This window comes from Chanodichthys erythropterus, chromosome 8 (genome assembly GCF_024489055.1).
Source record: "Chanodichthys erythropterus isolate Z2021 chromosome 8, ASM2448905v1, whole genome shotgun sequence".
Classification (NCBI taxonomy): domain Eukaryota; kingdom Metazoa; phylum Chordata; class Actinopteri; order Cypriniformes; family Xenocyprididae; genus Chanodichthys; species Chanodichthys erythropterus.
In genome coordinates this window covers 18,940,199-18,961,825 of record NC_090228.1, presented here as the reverse complement: position 1 = coordinate 18,961,825, position 21,627 = coordinate 18,940,199, and the positions used below count along the sequence as shown (strand labels likewise).

Here is a 21,627-nt window from a genome sequence, read left to right as displayed (position 1 = left end):
AAGAAAAAAGCAACACAGTAAACAACAATGGAGGATATACAGCAGATCTCGTTCTTGCTTCTCGGCATGTGGCTGTTTATCACAAAAAGAAACAGTATTGTGTTTCAGCTGTATTAAAAAATGGCTTGTTGTCATTCCCCTTGTAGCATGCGCAAGTGACGATTCTCTGTCAACCAATCAACCTTCGGCAGTGAGTCTAACTCCACCCTTTAGTACCGGACTACTGTTCTAGGTACCCAAATGGAAGGGTCCCAAAAAAGTGGTACAGTACGACTTCTGACAATGGAAATGGCAAAAATCGCGTAGCGTACTGAACTGTACTGCACCATACCGTTCGGTGGAAACGAGGCATAATTTTCAAGTGACCCTGAACACTGTGATTAGCTGGTTCAGATGTGTTTGATTGGGATTGAGGTCTGCAGGATGGTAGCTTTCCAGGAAAAGGGTTGGAGATCCTTGGTGTGTCCTATAATAATTCCAGGGGCTGTCTAATCCTGCTTCTGGAAGACAACCTCCAACCCTAATTAAACACTGAAACAGATAATCAATGTCTTCAGGATTGCAATACATTTCCAGGCAGGTCTGCTGGAGCAGGTTGGAGCTAAACTCTGTAAGAACGTGTCCCTCCAGGAGCAAGATTTGACACCGCTTAGTTATCCCAAATGAGAGAAATCATGGAAATGCATTGAATAAAAGGTGTAAGATCTTCTGTAGTCTTTCTTTGAATTAAAATACCTACTTTGTCTTGTTTTCAGACAGTGGGGAGTCAGAGGGTGGTGACCCCCAGGTGAAGGAATGTCCTTCTCCCAAGAGCTGCAAGAGCCCGTCGACACATGCAGTAAGAGTTTGCTTCTCTCAATGCAACAATCCATCTTGGCAGCATGAGATTTCTCAACCAGCAATTTCATGTTAACATAAACCTTTTTTTTTTTTTTAATTTACAGCCTTGTTCTCCAGCACCCCAGACTGTGTCTCGCCCATCCAAGGAGGAAGATGGTGAAGCACAGCCTCGTGGTCCTGCTCAGCCTCAGGCACTGTCCGTCCAGCAGTCCAGCACCAAGACTCCGAGCTCCAAACCAGCCGCTCTGACGCCCAGCAAGCTCCACTGCGGGCCCTCCAGCACCTCACAGAGTCACTACGCTGGACCTTCGCTCATGCACTCTCCCAAAGCGCAACCCCAAGGTTCACCTTACCGTGGTCAGCGAACGTTCCTGACAGCTCAGCCTCAGAGCCAGCCTCAACCCCAGGCTACATCTGGCCCGGCCACTTTCCCTCAGTATAACCCCCAAAATGCCCCACCTCCACCACCCCCTCCTCCCCCAGCTCCACCCACCTCCGCTCCCTACTTCCCTGCTCAGCCTACAGCTGCTGCTGCACCTTTTCCTGCGTTCAAGCCTACTGTGGCCTCACCCTTTCCTCCCGGTTCCCAACCTCTCCTGCAGCCCCATCATGCATTGCATTACCAAAGCAGTGCTGCCCCTCCCCCACCGCCCCCTCCTCCCCCTCCCCACCCGCAGCCTGGCCCCACCTTGCTGCATGTCAATCTACAACCTCCTTCGATGCAGCAGCATCAACTCCTCCTGACCTCCGCCCCACCGCCACCTCCTCCTCCACCTCCTCAGGGACAGAGTTCCCAGCAGCCTCCACCTAATAGTGGCACGCTCCTGTCAATCAAACAAGGACCACACCCGCCCCTTCCACCCCCTCCCCCTGCTCCATCCAGTAACGCACCGCATCCTTTCCAGAACATTGGTGGCTTTCAAACCACTCTACTTCACCAGTCTGCACCAGCCAACCCCTCAGTAACCCCTTCCACCTATCAACAAACTGTATTACCCCCTCCACCTCCACCACCTCCTCAACAAACTCCTCCCACACAGACCCCGCCCAATTCGAGTGTCTCGCAGATCGCTGGCGGTAACAGAGGACCTACACCTTCATCCGCCCCCTTCCACAGCACCGGCTACTTGGGCACAGGATGGCACTGACCACACCCAATTAACCCCGCCCCTAGACAAACTTGCTCAGAGAGGGGCGGAGCTACATTGTGTAACATAGGCAACACAGCACCACTGTAAATATTTTCTATGTACCTTTTCACAAAGGATAATGAAAACCGGTTGGGGGAAAAGGGTACATTTTAAAAAGAAAACAAGAAATGCAGAACTGTAAAAGTAGACTTTGTGTAAAAGATGATGGTTAATGAACCCTGGTGCTCATCACTTACCCAGAATCCCCCACACCTCTCTCCTTCCCATAACCTTGTACTGCCATCCTGTCTTTTCCAGACGTCTTTTTTACTTTTAATGTTTTTATTCATTTTAATCGCCTTTTCTGGTCTCTTCCTGTTGGATCCTTCCTCTATCCTCCCAGTGCAATGCAATGCAATGGGACATTCCAGTTTCCTCCTTACCTTTCCCTACTTTTCCTGTCTCTCACTGTTTTTTCACTTATCAGTTATTTGTTTTATCTAGTGGCTCATTATATAGCAAAAAGGTTTTGTATAGAGAAAAAATACAGAATTATTATTTTTTTTATTCCTCCATGTAACAAAAATATCTGTGCACCGCTGCAGAAATTCAGAGGAGACCTTTCCGATAGGCCGCTTCACTGCCCAGGAGACTGCACTTGTGTGAATGAGTGAGTCTGTGTGCACGAGTGTCTGTTTTTTAAGCGGAAGGGAGCGTGTATGCTTGCATGCCGCCCGCATCCGTGTGCGTATTTGAACTGCACGCGGGAGGCGGAAGGCAAATAAGGCGCAGACAGATGCGTGCTGTTCTCTGTGGCAGCTTTAGAAAGAGAGGTCCTTCCTGTAGGGGTAAGCGGTTTATTTTTGAATATCAATGGTTATTTGTAGAAAGTGTAATTTAATGTATAGGTGGTTACTCCAGCTTTCTCCAGAAACAGTTGTAAATATTTGCTTCTTTTCTTTTCTATGCTTGTATAATTCGCTCCCATCCCCATTTTGGAATATGGTTGTAAATACAAGCGCTCTTGACAAAAACGCTGAATGTTTCTGTGACTGTAGCACTATTTTTATTTCTTCCTCTCTGGTTTATTTTTTTTTACTGTTTGTGTGTGAGTGTATGTGTGTGTGAAGGACAGAGGCTCACAGACACAGCACTGGTTGGCTATTTTCATGGTTCATTATAATAAATCACTGTAATGACAGTTTTATACCAACTAAATCGTCTTGTGTTTTACTGGGGTGGGAAAGGGGGCGTTTCTGATGTTTATATGTCCCTAATGGGAGTTTTCCTTTCACCATGAAGGTCTCGGGGTGAGAAGATGCTGCAATGAAGGTTTGAAGATCAGTCTGCTGTTGCCAGGACTTTTCTAAAGGTAACCCCCATAACAAGTAAAAAATACACTTAAGGGGGTCCCTCAGGTATTTTTATTTAGGTAAAATTAATAATGACAAATTTAAAGACATGACAACTAGCCTAAAAACAACCTTCAGTCACATGAATGATTGCAAATTCACGTCATCAAACTGCAAATGCAAATGCCCCCCACATCTAAAGGCCGCTAAGTGCATGGCATCCTTTACTGCTTACTTTTGCATATATATATATATATATATATATATATATATATATTCTACGGGGGTGCTAGAGATTTTTTTTGGTTTGCTTTCTATGCTAAATATAGTCCATTCAGAATTATTTATATTTATAGAATTCAGGTCAAAGTTTGAACTAAATTGTCATGTACAATATGCTAGTGCAAGTATATAATAATTAGTTCAAACTTTGACCTGTGGAGGGCAGTAATACACTTCTAATTCTAATAGAGAAGAAGAGAGCTAGTTCAAGATGAGCGTCTATGGTTAAAATGTATATAACTTTTTATTTTTCTAGAAAATGAACGAACGTTTCGCTAGATAAGACTCTTATTCCTCGTCTGGTATCGCCCTTTGAAGCTGCACTGAAACTGTCATTTTGACCTTTAACTGTTTGGGGGGCAATTGAAGTCCACTATAAGGAGAATAAACCTGGAATGTTTTCATCAAAAACCTTCATTTCTTTTCGACTGAAGATGGACATGGACATCTTGGATGACATGGGGGTGAGTAAATTATCAGGGAACTTTTATTTGAAAGTAGACTAGTCCTTTAAGGGCCTGTTTACGCCTGGTCACTTCATGCTTTTTCTCTGCTCGGATAGCTGAGATTGATCTTATCACTGCTGTTGCCGTGCTCTCTCCTACTCCTATGCTTTGATTTTGAAATTAGCTGATGATCAATAAAATGCAGCTCATATTTGTTGCTTGCGGTGACGCGAACTCCCAATAAATCTGCATATATTGCGGGAACTGAAGATCAGATTTATATACGTTTTTTGAAGACATGAACCGCTCAGAGTAGAATGTCATGGGTTTTCCATCACTTGATTATGGTAATTATGGCAAGTTTTAGTTCAGGAGGAATTGTAAAAGGCGGCTGCTTTTGTTTGCGGCGCTCGACTTTGTTTACAACTCTGCATAGCCTCATGGAACGCGGCGATGACGTGACGTCTGCACGAGCAGGGTGCCGGAGGTATGCAAATCATGCAAATACATACACTGACGGGCAGGTAGAACATACTGTCATTGCATTCAGTCTGAACATATTGTTCCTTCAATCCGCAGACTAAAAAAACAATCCATGACAACAGCATGAAAGTAGCCTAATTGCGTGGGAAAACCACAGACTTGGCAACGCAGCAGCCAGGTGATGACAGTTTTTACCCTAAGCTTTGGTGTTGTTTGTCACTGCTGTCAAATTAAACCACAATTAAAATATCTTCATGGAGCCAGCTTAACTTAAGATCCCTCCATTAAAGGGTTAGTTCACCCAAAAATGAAAATTCTGTCATTTATTACTCACCCTCATGCCGTTCCACACCTGTAAGACCTTCGTTAATCTTCGGAACACAAATTAAGATATTTTTGTTGAAATCCGATGGCTCCATGAGGCCTCCATGTGGAGTTATCAAATTTCCTCTCTCAACATCCATTAATGTACTAAAAACATATTTAAATCAGTTCATGTGAGTACAGTGGTTCAATATTAATATTATAAAGTGACGAGAATATTTTTGGAGCGCCAAAAAAAAAAAAAAAATAACGACTTATTTAGTGATGGCCGATTTCAAAACACTGCTTCAGGAAGCTTTGGAGCGTTATGAATCAGTGTATTGAATCATGATTCGAATCGCATGTCCATCTGCCAACGGCTGAAATCACGTGACTTTGGCGCTCCGAACAGCAGATTCGATACACTGAATCATTTATGCTCAAAATCTTCCTGAAGCAGTGTTTTGAAATCGACCATCACTAAATAAGTCGTTATTTTGTTTGTTTTTTGGCGCTCCAAAAATATTCTCGTCTCTTTATAATATTAATATTGAACCACTGTACTCGCATGAACTGATTTAAATATGTTTTTAGTACCTTTATGGATCTTGAGAGGAAATGTCATTGCTGTCTATGGAGGCTTCACGGAGCCATCGGATTTCAACCAAAATATCTTAATTTGTGTTCTGAAGATCAACGAAGGCCTTACGGGTGTAGAACGACATGAGGGTGAGTAATAAATGACATTATTGTCATTTTTGGGTGAACTAACCCTTTAAGCCCAACAACAAGCAAGCGAGTATGGGGTTGGTGTAAAATAATATTGTGCAGGGTCGGAAATGCCCTCAAAATTCAAGATGGTGTAAATACATCTAAATAATAATGGTAATAAATGGTGATTCCAGCATGATGCCAAGGACATATTTATGTAAGTGATCTACAGTATGCAACTAACTTCATTTTTATGTAATTATGAAAGGGGCGCCCTTTTTTTCGCTTGAGCACCTGCCCTGCCAGGGGTGTCCAACCCTGCTCCTGAAGGAAGCCAAAAACGCACTTGCCTGGAGGTATCTAGTAATCCCGAAGACCTTGATTATCTGGTCCACGTGTGTTCAGTTACAATTGGAGCTAAACTCTACAGGAGCAGGACTGGACCTGAGATATAATGTGACAAAAATAAGATAAATGTGACTGCTTGCGCTTTACAACAATGCTCAGAATGAAATGTCTTTAGCAACACTGTCTTGACTTTAGTCTGCAGAGGTAAAATCTTTATTCGTTAATGTGGGTGAATTGTCTTTAATGAACTTTTATAACTAATACATTTTAATGGTGTATTTACATCATTTTCTACATACAACATCCGACAAGACAGACACCCAATAAATAAAGTGAAACATTTTTTTTTCTTTCACTTTTCTTACCCTTCAGAACTTCATCCAGTATCATCCAAACTCTTCAGCTGTCCAAGAAGGGAGGGAGTGGCACTAGGTACACAGTGAAGTCATTTCCTGTGGGTGTTTGCTTTTTGAAACCACATCCTCCAGGTTTTCTCATGACATTTTCTTTTTTTGATTGGCGTTCGTTTATCTTGGTGGGACAGAATGACTATACCAAGAATACAAAACGGTACCAGCTGAGAACATCATAATTATGGCACACATAACTATACAGCACCAACACTGCCGAGAAGTAAATATCGAATTAGAGACATACAGAAATTCAACATATACACTCAATACATAATACTTAAAACACTCTCCTACTTCTGTATATACTTGGCTTGTGCACAATTACTAATGGCAGAGATGTCTGCCCCTAATTTTGACACGTATTTTATTTAAATATATTAACAGTGAACTCTCACCTTCTGTTTACATACCCCTTTAAACAATGTTGGATAGCGTTGCGGTGAAATAATTGTACATTTCAAACTCAATAAATGATCACTTGTTGCATGTAGACTGGCTCTCAGAGAAAAAGGGGTCATGATTCAGTGTCCCTTTTTTTTTTTTTTTTTTTTTTTTTGTCCGTCCAGGAGGATAGTGACTGTGTTGCAGCTCTGTGCACGAGAGTGTACATCCCACAATTCAAGCCTGTGAACGTTTCCTTCTCTATTAGTATACATTATAATCCAATCCAGTCAAATAGAACAGTTTTTACAGTAATTCTTAAATCCCAAAATATTAACATTATTGTAATGCAGGCCTGAAGAAGAGCACACAACGTAAAATAAATAACTTTTTTTATTATTATTATTATTATAATTATTCCAAGTCAAACTTGCTTCTAAATGGTGCATTAGCTGCCCTATCATGTTAGTTGCACAGAACACGGTAAATCAAACTAGGGTAGGGATTTGTTGAGAAGCAATTCCAGGGAGTGAAGTGAAAAGAAGGGATATGGACAGAAAAGCAGCGAGTTCCCAACTCTATTCACCCTGTTTGCATCCTTCGCGTTAACGTTTTTCAAACCGTTGCAGTCAGGCTTCCTGCCCTCAGGATGATGGGTAAAGCTGGATTGTGATTTCACATAAAATTTTCCTTAAACGAGACAGAAACACCTGAAAACAGATGAAAGGGATGTTTTACTGTTAATTCATTTAAACTTTATTATACTTGAGAAATGTTCACATGGAAGCTAAACATAATGGGTCTCATTCATGAAACATTCGTAAATATGTGAGTGATTTGCACGTAAAGAGACCTTCCCGAAAACTCTTCTCCTGATTCACAAATACTTTGTAAACGTCAAAAGTGATAGTGAAGTGTGTGTGTGTGTGTGTGTGTGTGTGTGTGTGTGTGTGTGTGTGTGTGTGTGTGTGTGTGTGTGTGTGTGTGTGTGTGTGTGTGTGTGTGTGTGTGTGTGTGTGTGTGTGTGTGTTTTGTTTGTTTGTTTGTTTATGAGTTCCAATCAGTCGTAAATGGGACGCGCGTGCACACTCATTCTCAATTACCATTAATCCCGCCCATTAAATCAGACTGACAACTATATATGGGCATCATATTATGACACCAAACGCAGGATTTTGGCCATTTTATAGGAAACAATTTCCATAACAATTAAGGGGCCATTAGTTTGCCCAGCCCTATTGAAATCAATTCATTATTTGATTAAAGTGCTCCGTTTCAGATGCTATTAATGGCTCTCACAATAAAAGTAAAAAGAAAAAACGTATGTAATTACTATATATACTATTTTTTCAAAATGCTGTGTAAATATGTACCTTATTAAGGTGAATTAAAATGCAGCCTTATTAATGAGCAAAACGTTCGGATGTTAAACGCACTATTTACGCGTGGCTGGGAGCAGGTGTAGATTTCTTTCGTACCAACTAACATTTGGAAAATACGAACATTTTAATGAATCTGAAAATTTACGCCAGAACCACTTTACACACGATTTACACAAAAATTCGTTCTGCTCGTGTTTCATGAATGAGACCCAATGAGTTCACCAAAAGTGAAAATTATGTCATTTACTCACTCACGTCGTTCCTTTTTTCCTTTTGTGGAACCATTTTTGACTATACAGTGTAGTGTTGCCAACTTCTGTACAACATCGGTATTGAAATTTTAAAAATTTGACACTTTGAGCGCTATTGAGTGGATTTTTGAAACACCTCTGATTGGCCATTGTGTTCACGCACTCATCGGATATGTCTGTGATTGGCTACAATGATCAACACTTCAAAAACGTCATCAATGACGCTCTTCACAGAGCGCTTACACAGATACACAAGGGAGCTCTCGCTTTCAAATTCAAACACTTCCGAGTGATTTCAAACGCTCCCGTGTGTTGAACACTGTAGTCAATCATAGACAAATCTGATGAGTGTGTGAACACGATGGCCAATCAGAGGTGTTTATGAATCCGCTCAACAGTGCTCAAAGGGTGCGTCTCAATCAGCTCCCTAGTTCAGTAATCAGGGCACTGATCAGGGAGTCGGCCATTTTAAGGGCTGTCTCAAATGCAGAATCCTTCCCGGGCACTGAAACATTTGCTCCCTAAAAAGTCCCACAATGCACTGTGAACACTGTGAAACCAGGGAACATAGATGCTCACTATGCTCCCTTAACGGAAGTTGTGAAGCACGAATCTTAAAGGATTAGTTCACTTTCAAATAAAAGATATCACTCCATTTTTTTTTTTTTATTTGTAGATCTTAAAAGTGTTAACCACCGTACAAAGTCTCATGCCATTTGGACAAAGATAAAAAAAAAATTTAATTTGAGCAAACATCATTTGCGGGTCAAAAAGACCCCGAAGACCGCACAAGGTTTAAAAATACAAACCATTATTTAATTATATTTCAGCATAAACATACATTGTTAGACAGGTAATAAACATAAACTAGCTAGCATTTATAATTTATTTACAGCTGAAATGTTGCACGTATATGTAACAAGCAAAGTATTTATCATAAAGTATTTTAAATAACATTACAAGAAATGTCAGGGAGCTAGGGAACTGATTGAAACACACCGAAAGAGTCCCATTTTTAAAATTTCAGCACTGACTGGTACTGAAGTCTGTACTTTTGACAGCTCTAATACAGTGAGACTAAATAGGGTCCACAACATCATTTGGCTTTCATTTTATTGACAAAAAAAGAAAAGTGAAGCATAAAAGAAGAAGAAAAAATAAGTTATACAGGTTTGAAAGGACATGAGGGTGAGTAAATGACAAAATTTTCAAAAACTAAACATTAAAATTTGTCCCAGTACAACTTCCTGTTTCAACAAAGGAAATAATATTGCGTCAAACCATTTCATGGGGTATTTAAAGTAATAACACTCACCTGAGTGTATCTGGCATCTATGCATTTCCACTCTCTGTTGAGTAAAAAGAGAAAAGTCCATCAAAATCAAAGCAAAAATCACAACTTAAATCGATAGAGTAATTTCCAAAGGTAGGAGAAACAAAATCTACAGACTGCTGTAACAGTTGAATGCACATTAAATAGACCTTTTGTTTGTAATTTTCTTACATAGCCAATGTAACCAGTAATTTCCACTAGATGGCGCCAACACCATCATTTGCCATCACAAAATATGCCATAACAAATTCTGTTTCTGCAGAATTATTAAGGAGAAGCAAATAGCTCATTCATCATTATACAAACATCCTTAATCACCATTTGCGGTGTCGGTTTCATACAAAACCTTAACACATCTATAAGTGTTCTCTCATTGCCATTTTATATATATATATAAGTGTTATGGACCAGGTTTCCACTACTTTTAAGCTTTTTTTAATCCATATCCATAAATAGCATTTTGTTCCAGGTGTGATGTTCAGCATAGCATGGGTTCCAGCTGATGCTGTGCCTGTGATTAATATGGACGGGCTGACAGCAAGCTGTGTAAACAGTCATTAGTAATTCATGGCTGGGTCCAGAGCCCCAAGCTTCAATTAACCCCAGTCTATGCTAAATTCTACCTTTCTATCTTTCCTTCGCTTGCTCTTTTCCTCTTCTTACACGTTCTTTTCATATCTCATTCATTTTCATAGCCCTATCATTTGATTCTCTCTTTAATGACCATCGCTCTGTCTTATTTTCTCAGGTTGGTTTGCCCTCAATTGCCTTTGGCTGACTGACTCCGTCTCGTAATGAATGAATTGGACCGAATAGCACAACAGCTGCACGTTATCAGTTATGGGCAGAAATTGAGAATCCAGTTTGTAATTCTCAATTTATGTAAATTATGCATTTTGTGATTATAATTAAATCATATAATACACTAAACACGTAATACACATGTGCAAGAAGGCTGCATACATCATCGAGGCGGTCTCAGTTAAGAAAAGTAACCGTTAGATTGCAAAGAAAGAAGGAAATTATAGTATTTTACACCTCACAAGGAATAACAGTCAATTTTATTGCTGTTAATTTTCTTAAAGGGATAGTTCACCCAAAAATGAAATTTGTTTCTTCAGTAGAACACAAATGATGATTTTTAACTCCAGCCATTGTGGTCTGTCAGTCGTATAATGCATGTCAATAGTAACAAAATCTATGAGTGTCAAAAAAAAAACACGCACAGACAAATCCGAATTAAACCCTGCGGTTCGTGACGGCACATTGATGTCCTAAGACACGAAACGATCGGTTTGTGCAAGAAACCGAACAATATTTATATCAATTTTTACCTCTAATACACCACTATGTCCAACTGCCCTGCACATCCGGTTAGTGAGGTCAATAAACGCGCTCTGATGACAGAAGTGATCTCTTGCGCTTTGCTTCAATGAGATCGAGACATCACTTCCGTTGTCAGAGCACGTTCAGACCTCACTAACCGGATGCTGAGCGCATTTGGACATAGTGGGATTTAGAGGTAAAAATTGATATAAATACTGTTCAGTTTCTCATACAAACTGATCGTTTCGTGTCTAAGGACATCAATGTGTTGTCACGAGCCGCAGGGTTTAATTTGGATTTGTCTGTGCATGTTTTTTTTTTACTCTTATAGATGAAGTTCCCATTGACACACATTATACGACTGACAGACGGCAACGGTTGGAGTTAAAAATCATCATTTGTGTTCTACTGAAGAAACAAAGTCACCTACATCTTGGATGCCCTGGGGGTAAGCAGATAAACATCAAATTTTCATTTTTGGGTGAACTATCCCTTTAAATAGGACATCCTTGATGACGTATGCAGCCTTCAAATGCGACCTCTGGAGGATGCAGCCTCTGAAATGAGACGCAGCTAGTATCGTTTTCAAATACTTTGAAACCAATTTTCAAAAGTTTGCATTTTCAGCCCACCAAAACGCCACTGTTGTGTAAATGAACGGCCAAAACGTTTTTAGTTGAAAACGGTGTTGTGTAAACAGCCCCTATAATACACAAAAATTAGCTAAGCCGTTTCTGCATTCTTTCACACAGTAAAGTTTGATTATAAACTTCTGGTTCATTTTCCCTTTTATTTTTTTTAGTATTTCAATTGAAGTTCATGTCATGTTACCATATTTGGTAACATTCACAATGTTACCACGCAATTTCCCTTTAATTTTGACCCCATGTCTCTTAGCTTTGAGGCTATGTTTGTGTACTCTTAAAAGTATACAAAATTAGCAGATGAACTTTTCCTAAAAAAAAACTGAGCACAGATATTGATGAAATAATTTTATTTTTAGGAATGTATACAGATATTTATCCAATGCAACCAACGTTGTTCCTCCCCTTTTCGTCAAAGGTATTTTCTTTGTTTTTCCAGGATTTTAATGCAAAATAATTTTTCATATCCTGTCCCAAATTTGTTTTGAATTGGGAGTTATGAATTGTGTATAACCTCATATTGTCACTCAATTTGACAAGAGATAACTCTGAAATGCAAACAAATATCTCTCCCATGGTAAGACAACACAAAGACAAAATAATGTTAATCTTACTGTCTCCCAGCAGCTCCTCGGACATGAGTCCATCCTGCCTGTTGCCCAAAACGAAGGCCAGGAAAGAGAGAATAAGGGCGTCCAGGATGCCCATAATAGCCAGGATGTACGCCCAGCGCACTGAGCATGCTCCGATGGTGTATTTGTCCGTCCCTTCTCCGCACATCCTCTTCACCTCATCAGCATCCCAGCCGTCAGGATATATCATGCAGCCCAACACCAGACACGTACCTGAGAATGAAAGCAGGCATTGTGAGATGTCCAGGTAAAATAAGTTCTATGGATTTAATCAACTGCAGAATCCATTTCTGTACTCAAGCGATATGATAGATGCCGTTTCTAGAGTGTAAGCTGGGGAACAAAATGAGCTCAGATGAAAGAAGTCATGGCAGTTTTGTTTGTTCAATTATGATATGGCTGACAGATGAGATGAATGAGAAGAGAGGTACCGGTTATACCGGGCAAGCCCCCGATTTATATTCACATACATACACACAAAGCTCACTGTTTACGGCTGCTATGAGTAATTTTTGCAAGACTTGCACACCATACAAAATTGCAAAACCTAACTTGATAGATATGTTTCTGAAGGAAATGTGATTCTTGCCAGTTTAAAACTCATAGCCATAATGCTTGTTTGTTTGGATGTTCTGGTGGTTGCTTAATGGCCCAAGTAAAAAGAATCGACTTCAAGGTCTCTTAGATTTGGCTTAAAGGGTTACTTCACCCAAAAATGAAAGTTCTGTCATCAATTACTCACCCTCATGTCGTTCCAAAGACCTTGGTTCATCTTCGGAACAAAAATTAAGATATTTTCGATGAAATCCGAGAGGTTTTTAATCTCCCATAGAAAGCAACCATTACCATCATCAAAATTACCACATTCAAGGTCCAGAGAAGTAGTAAAGACTGTTAAAATTGTCGACGTGATAAAACGAAGATGAACGAAGGTCTTGTGGATTTGGAACGGCATGAGGGTGAGTAATTAATGACAGAAATTTCATTTTTGGGTGAACAAACCCTTTAAGTACCTTCTTCAATGCAAATCCAAGGTATTTTTGTATAGCCATTTTATAGTCTGCCCAAAAGAATGAGTCTGATTCCTTGTCCACCATTGTTCAGGAAGTCCTGCTTCAAAGGATAGAATCAGGTGTGTTTGATTTGTAAAAGTCAAGTTTATTTCTAAAGCACACAACAGAAGTTGGCCAAAGTGCTGTACATCCAAAATCATAAAATAAACAACAACAAAGAGACAAAAACAAAACGTACAACTCTCAATTAGGACATGGATTTTTTTGTACATTACAAACGGTACAAACTCTTCTCGACTGATGTGCCGCTGGGAACAGTGTTGGGAAACACTTGTCTAGCTACAGTTTGTGACAGCTTATGAGTTGCATTACCCTCCCATTATTACATATTTCACCGGACAAGCAATAGATCTGATCTCAGAACAGCAGCAGCTGTGGGCGCCTACATCATCCCCGATGAATTGAGAATGGAAAAACGCATCTTTCAGGAGTATCAGACAAGGCCTAGACATGGTAAATCCCTGAAGACATTGTGCTGAGATAGGAGAATGCTGCATGTGCCAGTTTTGATGCATTGATAGTGTTCTGTAGGTACAATCCGTTACACAAGAGGAATCATTTATAATGTCATCAGGGCTTCTATTCAGTTACACGACAAAATGCTTTAGGTGCGTTCATGCCATGTCGTAATTACCCATAATGATTTTGAACTTAAAAAAGTCTTCATGTTCTTGACAGAGCCGTAGTTCACTGACAAGCCGCGCAATATCGGATTCATTATCGAAGGCGATTCATCTGCGATATGAACGCGATATTGCGTAGCTTGTCAGTGATCTACGGCTCTGTCCATTAAATGCCGCTCCATTTGAAAGCAGGTGATGGCGATTTAGCAGTAATCAGGGAACCGGCTTTACTGACGAAATGCGCGTGACAATCGCATGCAATATATCGCCCAGCCCTAATAGCGGCCGCTATTGAAACGGACGCTAATGAGGCATCTGTGTGTGTGTGTATAAATATTATTTATATATATATATATATATATATATATATATATATATTATTATTTATATATATATATATATATATATATATATATATATATATATATATATATATATATATATATATATATATTAGCACCGATGGTGTGAGGATGTAATGTAATTGCTTTGTCTATTATTATTCTTCTGAAATTTCTGAAATTAATTTTGAGGGCCTAGACATGCTCAAACTCATGAAACTTTGCACACAAGTCAGAAGTGGTGAAAATTTACATCTGATATGGGTTTCAGGATTAGGTGTGGCAAAGTGGCTCGATAGCGCCACCTACAAAATTTCAATTAAGCGCCCTTCGCACTACGTTTCACATACAAGAAATTCGGTAGACACATGTAACAGCCCAATCCCTACAAAAAAGTCCCGGGTTCCAAAATCTGAAAAACCCAACAGGTAGTGAGATATTTTGAATTTTCTCTGTAAATTTTTTGCAGTTTTTGCCATTTCCAGATTACTTTAATTACTTTTAATACTTTAATGTCCTCCCCCTAGAGATTTTATCAGATAAACATCATATTTGTTCAGTCTAGTCTAAAGGCTGTTGCAACGTTAAATTCTGAAGATTGCGAAGTAGAGTTATCGCTAAAGGGCGTGTCCGTGATGGCCCTGTTCGCCATGAAACAGGAAGTTGTTGTAACTCAAGCATACAATGTCCAATCTGCCTCAAACTTCACGTTTGATAATTGCCCTGGCCTGAAGACATCGACATACCAAAATTTAGTTATAGTCATAGAGCCACCAGCTGGTGGCAGGAAGTGTGGCAAATACAAATGACTGACATAGTCCTCCTATATTTAGATACTTGCATATTGCCCACCATGCTTTGTTTTCCTAAAGCCACTGGGTGGCTGTGGCATGGGTGCGAGGGCCCTTTCATCACTGCTTGCAGCTTTAATTTTTCTTGGTTTCTGCAAACTTTGAAAAGATTCCCTTCACGTTTGGATGGAAACCCAGCTACTGTCACATCAAGAGGGCCCCCTGTTCAAGTCTCGGAGTTTGTGTGTTGACATGGATTTTCTCTGGGTGCTCCAGTTCCCCCCACAATCCAAAAACATGCAGAATAGGTGAACTGGAGACAATAAATTATGAGTTAGTGTGTGAATATGTGAGGCAATGGACTATGTCAGGGGCCATAGGCAAGGAAAAAACCCAGGATTGTCCCAGGGTCTTCAATCCTACTCCTAGAGCACCAGAGATCATCGCATTCCTGGGATTTTGACTCATTTAGCTAGTTTATAAGGCTACAGGGTTCCTCGACCAAACTATTGTTCCCATCATCTCCTATGGCACTGAGAAAATGGTAAATAGACAAAGCATCATTTACATCTTTTGCTCTTCATTTTGTGGCTTTAGTGAAAAAAAGCTTCCTGCCACTGCAATAAACTGAACAGAGAAATTGGCCAACTGTTTATTCCAACCAAAATCACTTAAATGCACATCATGTAGTAATTACAACGTCCAAACTCATAAGTAGGTACTTTCCAGCAGGACTTGAAAGCAGCATAACTGGTTGAATGGAAGACAGTTTAACATTTACATTTTATCATTTAGCAGACACTTTTATCCAAAGCGACTTACAAATGAGGAGGACAGCTGAAGCAATCAAACCAAATGTTTTAGCGCAGTCAGGAAAAAAAAGGGGAAAAAAGAAACTTAAGGTGCGAGTAGGTGGCATTGCCAGAGTTAGAAAAGCTCGGATGCTGCCAAATGAAGCAGGCATGATTAACACATCCCCTATTTTTCTTTGTCACACAGTTTGCTGTTTCACAAAATAGCTATAGACATGAACAGTCACTAAAAGCCTTTTCCTGCATCCTATATCTCTGTCCCTCGATCTCTCACTTTAATCTCTTGGCTCATGCGTCTAATAAGCAAAACTTCAAAAGACATTCATCATCATTAGACTAATAGCCATCAGCAGACTAATAGTAATCACATTAAAGCTCAGAGCCAATCACCCGCATCCCTGCGTCCACAGCTTATTTTCACTGCAGTCACTTTAAGAGGGTTCACAGGTTTCTTCTTGGGGCTGTTTATGGCACCGCAACTAAGGCTATCACTCGTGTAACCGGCCTTTCTGCATTTGTGATTGTTCTTTTGGTTGTTAAACAGTGTCCTATACAAGTGCGGCATGGCAAGTTTCCAAGTAATTTGCACACTGAAATTGAAAATGCTGCACGACGCAACACTATCACAACCAGTCAGAACATATTAGATGTTTAATCTACATATGTGGAGCATGATTTTGGACTAATGAGATTTCAGTGTGAGCGGGACTACACTGGCTATGCTGCGGAAATAGAAAAAGAAACCAAATGGTTTATTTCCATGCCTTCCAACAATTTCTGGCTCAATCAATGGTGCAAGTTTGGGTGGGTCCCTAGTTTTTGTTTTTGAGTGGCAGCACAGAATATCATATGGGACATCACTGGAGGGAAGGTTGCAGAGTGTACTGCTTTAAAACTGACCATATTAATGGACCCATATTCACATTATGTGGGAAATGCTTATAAATAATTGAAAACATCAGCATTTTCTCTCATTACACATCCTCTCCAGAGCCTGCAGCACTGCACCACACACATATACTAATGAAGAGTGGCTCTTCAGCTAAACCTTTCAATGTTATTGAAGAGACACACACAGCTGAGCTCTGATAATGAGCTGTCCTTATCTCAACCATCTTGCGAAAGACAAGTTGTCTTTTTCATCCCATTTTCTCTTATTTTTATGTAATAGATGCAGTAGAATAGATTATGCGAAGGGAACCTCGTGGTTCTGTACTATCGCTAGCTCTTTTCTAATAGATTAGACTGCGGTTGCATTGTGAGGGCTTTGATTTTGCTGGCAGCGAGCACTCATGCTGCATCTGGGTCAGTGAGAGTGTTCTGAATGCAGATGCTGAGAGTGTCACATCCGAGATGCGTTTGTAGATAGCGGCTATAAATAGGAGGATTCTGCGTGTGAGAGAACATGCTTCCGTAAGGAAAGATACATTTGTGATACTGTGCCCTTAGTCTCTTCTCTGCATATCTATTTTTCATGCTATCCTGTAATCTCAGCCAACGATTTATTGATGAAGCCCTTCGATGGAGATGTTTTGAAGAATGTTCACACTGCTCTTTTCCGTGCAATGGGCACAAAAAAATAAAAAATTAAAAAACATACCATAAATGTAGTCTATATTAGTGGTTCCCAGGCTTTTTTCCAGATGACCCCTATTTTAGCATTCAAAATCCTTCGAAATTGTATCCGACCCATGTTCGGTATAGAACAGTTGCGAACGTCGGTCCTGGAGAGCCTCAGTCCTTCGGAGTTTAGCTCCAACTCTGATGAAATCTCACCTGCCTATAGCATTTCTAGCAACCCTTCAGACCATGATTAGCTATGACTTTCATTTTTTGGAGGGAAAAACACAAAAGGAGATGTTTAGAAGAATGTTCACGCTGTTCTTTTCCATGCAGTGGGCTCCAAAATCACCATAAACATACCATAAAAGTAGTCTATATCAGTGGTTCCCAAACTCTTTTTCCAGGCGACCCCTATTTTACACTCTAAAAAATGCTGGGTTGAAAATGGACAAACCCAGCAATTGGGTTGTTTTAACCCAGCGGTAGGGTTAAATGTTTGCCCAACCTGCTGGATAGTTTTATTTAAACCAACTATTGTTTAAAAATTACTGTATTGCTTAATTAAAATGAACCCAAAGTATGTTGGAAATTAACATTTATTAATGTTCAATGAATAATTATTAAACAATAAACATTTATTAAATTGCTTGTTAATACATTTATATTAATAAACTATTAAACTATTAAATTTATATTAATAAAATATTAAAGCTTATTAATAAACATTCACCTTTTGTCTATTATTGTTGTCTCTAATTGCATCTGGTTTTTAATTTCCCAACTATTTTAGGTTCATTTTAAGCTAGCCATATAGCATTTTTTTTTAATAATAGTTGGTTTAAATAAAACTACCCAGCAGATTGGGCAAACATTTAACCCAACCGCTGGGTTAAAACAACCCAATCGCTGGATTTGTCCATTTTCAACCCAACTTGGGTTGTTTTTAACCCAGCATTTTCTAGAGTGTAACATTAAAAATTCTTTAAAATTGTACCCGACCCGTGTTTGGTAAAGATCCCATTCAGAAGAGAATTTGTCTTAACATCCAAGAGCCTCCTTTGCGGTGATTGGATTCGTTATCCATGTGCATTTGGCAACATGTTCATCAACATAAGAGAATTGTGGCTCTTCCTGTAGCAGTTCCATGTGACTGTTTCCCTCATCCTGTTTGAGAAGTGATTAGAAAGTGTTTTACATTCTGTTTCATCAGTTTCTGATTTTCACTTTACGCACAAATGCGTCAACGATTTCCTTGCATTCCAGTTTGTTTGCATCCGCGCTCTGCATGCACTTGTTTGTTTCGTATAAACTGAAGGAATGATGTTCTAAAAAGAAATTCATTGGTCACTTCGTCAAGCATTTTCTGGTTGATCAGTCTCAGGAACTCCTTTATTTTTTCTTTCAGTACAATAAAACAAGCTAACACTTGGCCCCTTGATAGCCAGCGCACTTCGATATGAAGGAGTGTCTGGTGCGCTTCGTCTTCACGCCAGCTCCGAAAAGATTTGTTTGTTCACCGGACGGGCTGACACTCAACTGTTTTGAGTGTTTCATTCAGCTCATTACAGAGATGGCTGTTGGCCAGGGCTTGACGATGGTGAAACATACGGTCTAATTTTAAGATACATATATATTGTTTTCTGTCATTTTTGGAGCTTGGTAGTCCCAGTATCCATTCATTTTCATTGTATGAAAAAAAAGAAGATTGGACACTGTAAATATGAACATTCATCAAAATGTTGCATGGGTTGCATTTGGAATGACATGAGGACATTGACAGAATTGTCATTGTTGGGTGAACTATTTAGTAAGTAATTAAGTTAGTAGCGAAGGATAGAAGAAAGGTGCATCCGCAAACTAATTTTCCCCAACATCCCTTGACTTGGCATTTGTTTGAAAATGTGTTTACATCCCAGCCAATGGGAGGCGAAGAAAGAAACACTAAGGACGATATGGGAAGGAGACAAGATGGATGGAGAGAGGAGAAGATAATGCAAGGTTGAAAGACTTCATGTCTCTCCTCGCCTCTTTCTCGCTAAGCTGCCGTTGTTTGCTGCTTAATGTATTGTCAAGGCAGGAATAGAAAAGAGCCTCAGGGTTTGTGTTTCATCCTGAGAATGGCAGCTTGTTGTTTTTCTTTGCACTAAGGGATGAATGGTGGGAAAGAATAGAAGTAAAAGAGAAAAAGAGAGATAGAGAGAGACAGGAAAAAACACCCCAGTGCATCCATGGTAATGTAAAACTCTGTGCTTCAGCAGTGAGACACTAGCTTTTCTCTAGAACCTAGTGGGCTGCCTTACTAGACAACATTTTAGGACACTATAGCAGTGCTCCTCAACATTATGTTGCCTTCCAATACTTCGTTTTGGCCAAATACTAGGGTAAAACCACATTTTATGCTTACTAGAGTAGTGTTTTTCAATCATGGACCTGGGTACCCACCACTCTGCACATTTTAGGGCTTTTCACACTACACTTAACCCTGGGTTATTGTCGTTCTAAACACCGCTTTTAACCCCGGGTAAAGGAACTTTTCACACTTGTTATTAAGAAGCAGGGTTAGCACCACTTTTGCGGTGTTAATCCCGCATTGAGGTACCAAACTTGTTCAGTGTGAAACGACTCGGTGTTAGAATTTTATGACTAGATGCTTAGACAGTCCCAGAAACACTGCGCTTTGTATATAAACAGTAAATTCGGTGTTTGAGAGGAAAAATGTCAAATGCTGACAGAAAACAACAATTTGTGTAATTTAGTATAAACTCGATAATACAGTCAGCAATATGAGGATGCGCAATGTAGTGTTGTCAAAAGTACCGAATTCGGTACCTAGTCGGTACTGAAATTTTAAAAAAGTGACGCTTTGAGCGCTGTTGAGTGGATTCATAAACATCTCTGATTGGCCGTTGTTTTCACGGCTCATCGGATATGTCTGTGATAGGCTTCAATGATCAACACTGTAAAAACGTTGTAAATAGTCATCAATTAATCTCTTCACTAAGCGCTTACACAAATACACACGGGAGCGTTTGAAAGCAGGCGTCTATCGCGGATCGGTCCACTGTTAGACGCCTGCTTTCAATCACTCGCGCTCCCACTTTCAAAACGCTTTCAAATTCAAACACTTCCGTGTGCTTTCAAATGCTCCCACGCGTTGATCATTGTAGCCAATCACAGGCATATCTGATGAGCGCATCAACACAATGGCCAATCAGAGATTTTTGCGCTCAACAGCGCTCAAAGCGTCACGTTTTTAAAATTTCAGTACTGATAGGTACCGAAGTTGGTACTTTTGACAACACTAGCACAATGCTAAAGCTATGGAGATAGGTCGCATGCTACGTTTATCCAATCAACAACACTGCAAGTTTGCAAATGAGAACGTTAACCCAGAGTTTAGGAATGTACAATGTGAAACGTCAGTTTATGAATACCCAGGATTAACTGTTAACCCTTGGTGAAACATGAAGCATAGCCATTCCATTTACCTGGATTTAGAATGACCCAGGGTTAACAATTTCAAGAGTGAAAACCCATTTTGTATGTCTCCTTTATTTAACAAACCTGATTCAGAGCATCAGCTTGTTAGGAAAGAGCTCCATAAACTGAGCTGTGTGTCAGATAAGAGAGAAAAATGTGGAGAGCGGTGGGTTTCCGGGACCAGGATTGAAAACCTATATCAGAGCATTGCATTGTTAGCTTAGCAACATGCTAACATCAAACTACTGGAATTAGTTGTAAGTTGCTGTCTGTGTAGACCATTTCAAATAAGTTACTTAAGAAGTTACATTTCGGTTAGGAAGCTGCCTAATAGTAGATAGCAAAGCAGCTCACTAGGTTTTTGAACCGAGCTAGTAAAAACACTCACACTAGCACGTTTGGTGCTTGTTTGACATCAGAATTTGGTTAGTTGGATGATGTGAACTCTTGCACAAACCATACCCAAATAGGTGGTCTGGGTTACGCTTCATGTGTACGCCAGTAGGCTACAGCTGCTGATATGAACGCAATTGTACTAAATCACAGAAGTGATTAAACTACTGATGACGTATTATTCGGTAAAACTGTATTTGTGTGTGTTTTCATCATATATATATATATATATATATATATATATATATATATATATATATTCCCTTCAGCAGAAATGGACTCTTGCGTTCTTTC

At 39.8% G+C, this 21,627-nt stretch overlaps 2 protein-coding genes across 7 annotated transcripts in view; one reads left to right on the top strand and one right to left on the bottom strand.

Annotated features, from left to right (window-relative positions):
* The window catches only part of kmt2e (lysine (K)-specific methyltransferase 2E), a 45,891-nt gene extending 42,713 nt beyond the window's left edge, over positions 1 to 3,178 (top strand). For all 6 annotated transcript variants that reach the window (XM_067392224.1, XM_067392223.1, XM_067392222.1 and 3 more), the window contains 2 exons: positions 756 to 838; positions 945 to 3,178. In XM_067392224.1, the coding sequence (XP_067248325.1) occupies positions 756 to 838; positions 945 to 1,988 (1,127 nt within the window). In that variant the 3' untranslated portion in view covers positions 1,989 to 3,178. The remainder of the gene's footprint in view (positions 1 to 755; positions 839 to 944) is intronic.
* A 4,133-nt stretch (positions 3,179 to 7,311) lies between these two features.
* Positions 7,312 to 21,627, bottom strand: part of lhfpl3 (LHFPL tetraspan subfamily member 3) — a 64,897-nt gene continuing 50,581 nt past the window's right edge. The window contains exons 2-4 of the mRNA XM_067392218.1: positions 12,240 to 12,470; positions 9,638 to 9,671; positions 7,312 to 7,399 (exon numbers count right to left, since the gene is read on the bottom strand). Of these exons, the coding sequence (XP_067248319.1) occupies positions 9,655 to 9,671; positions 12,240 to 12,470 (248 nt within the window). The 3' untranslated portion in view covers positions 7,312 to 7,399; positions 9,638 to 9,654. The remainder of the gene's footprint in view (positions 7,400 to 9,637; positions 9,672 to 12,239; positions 12,471 to 21,627) is intronic.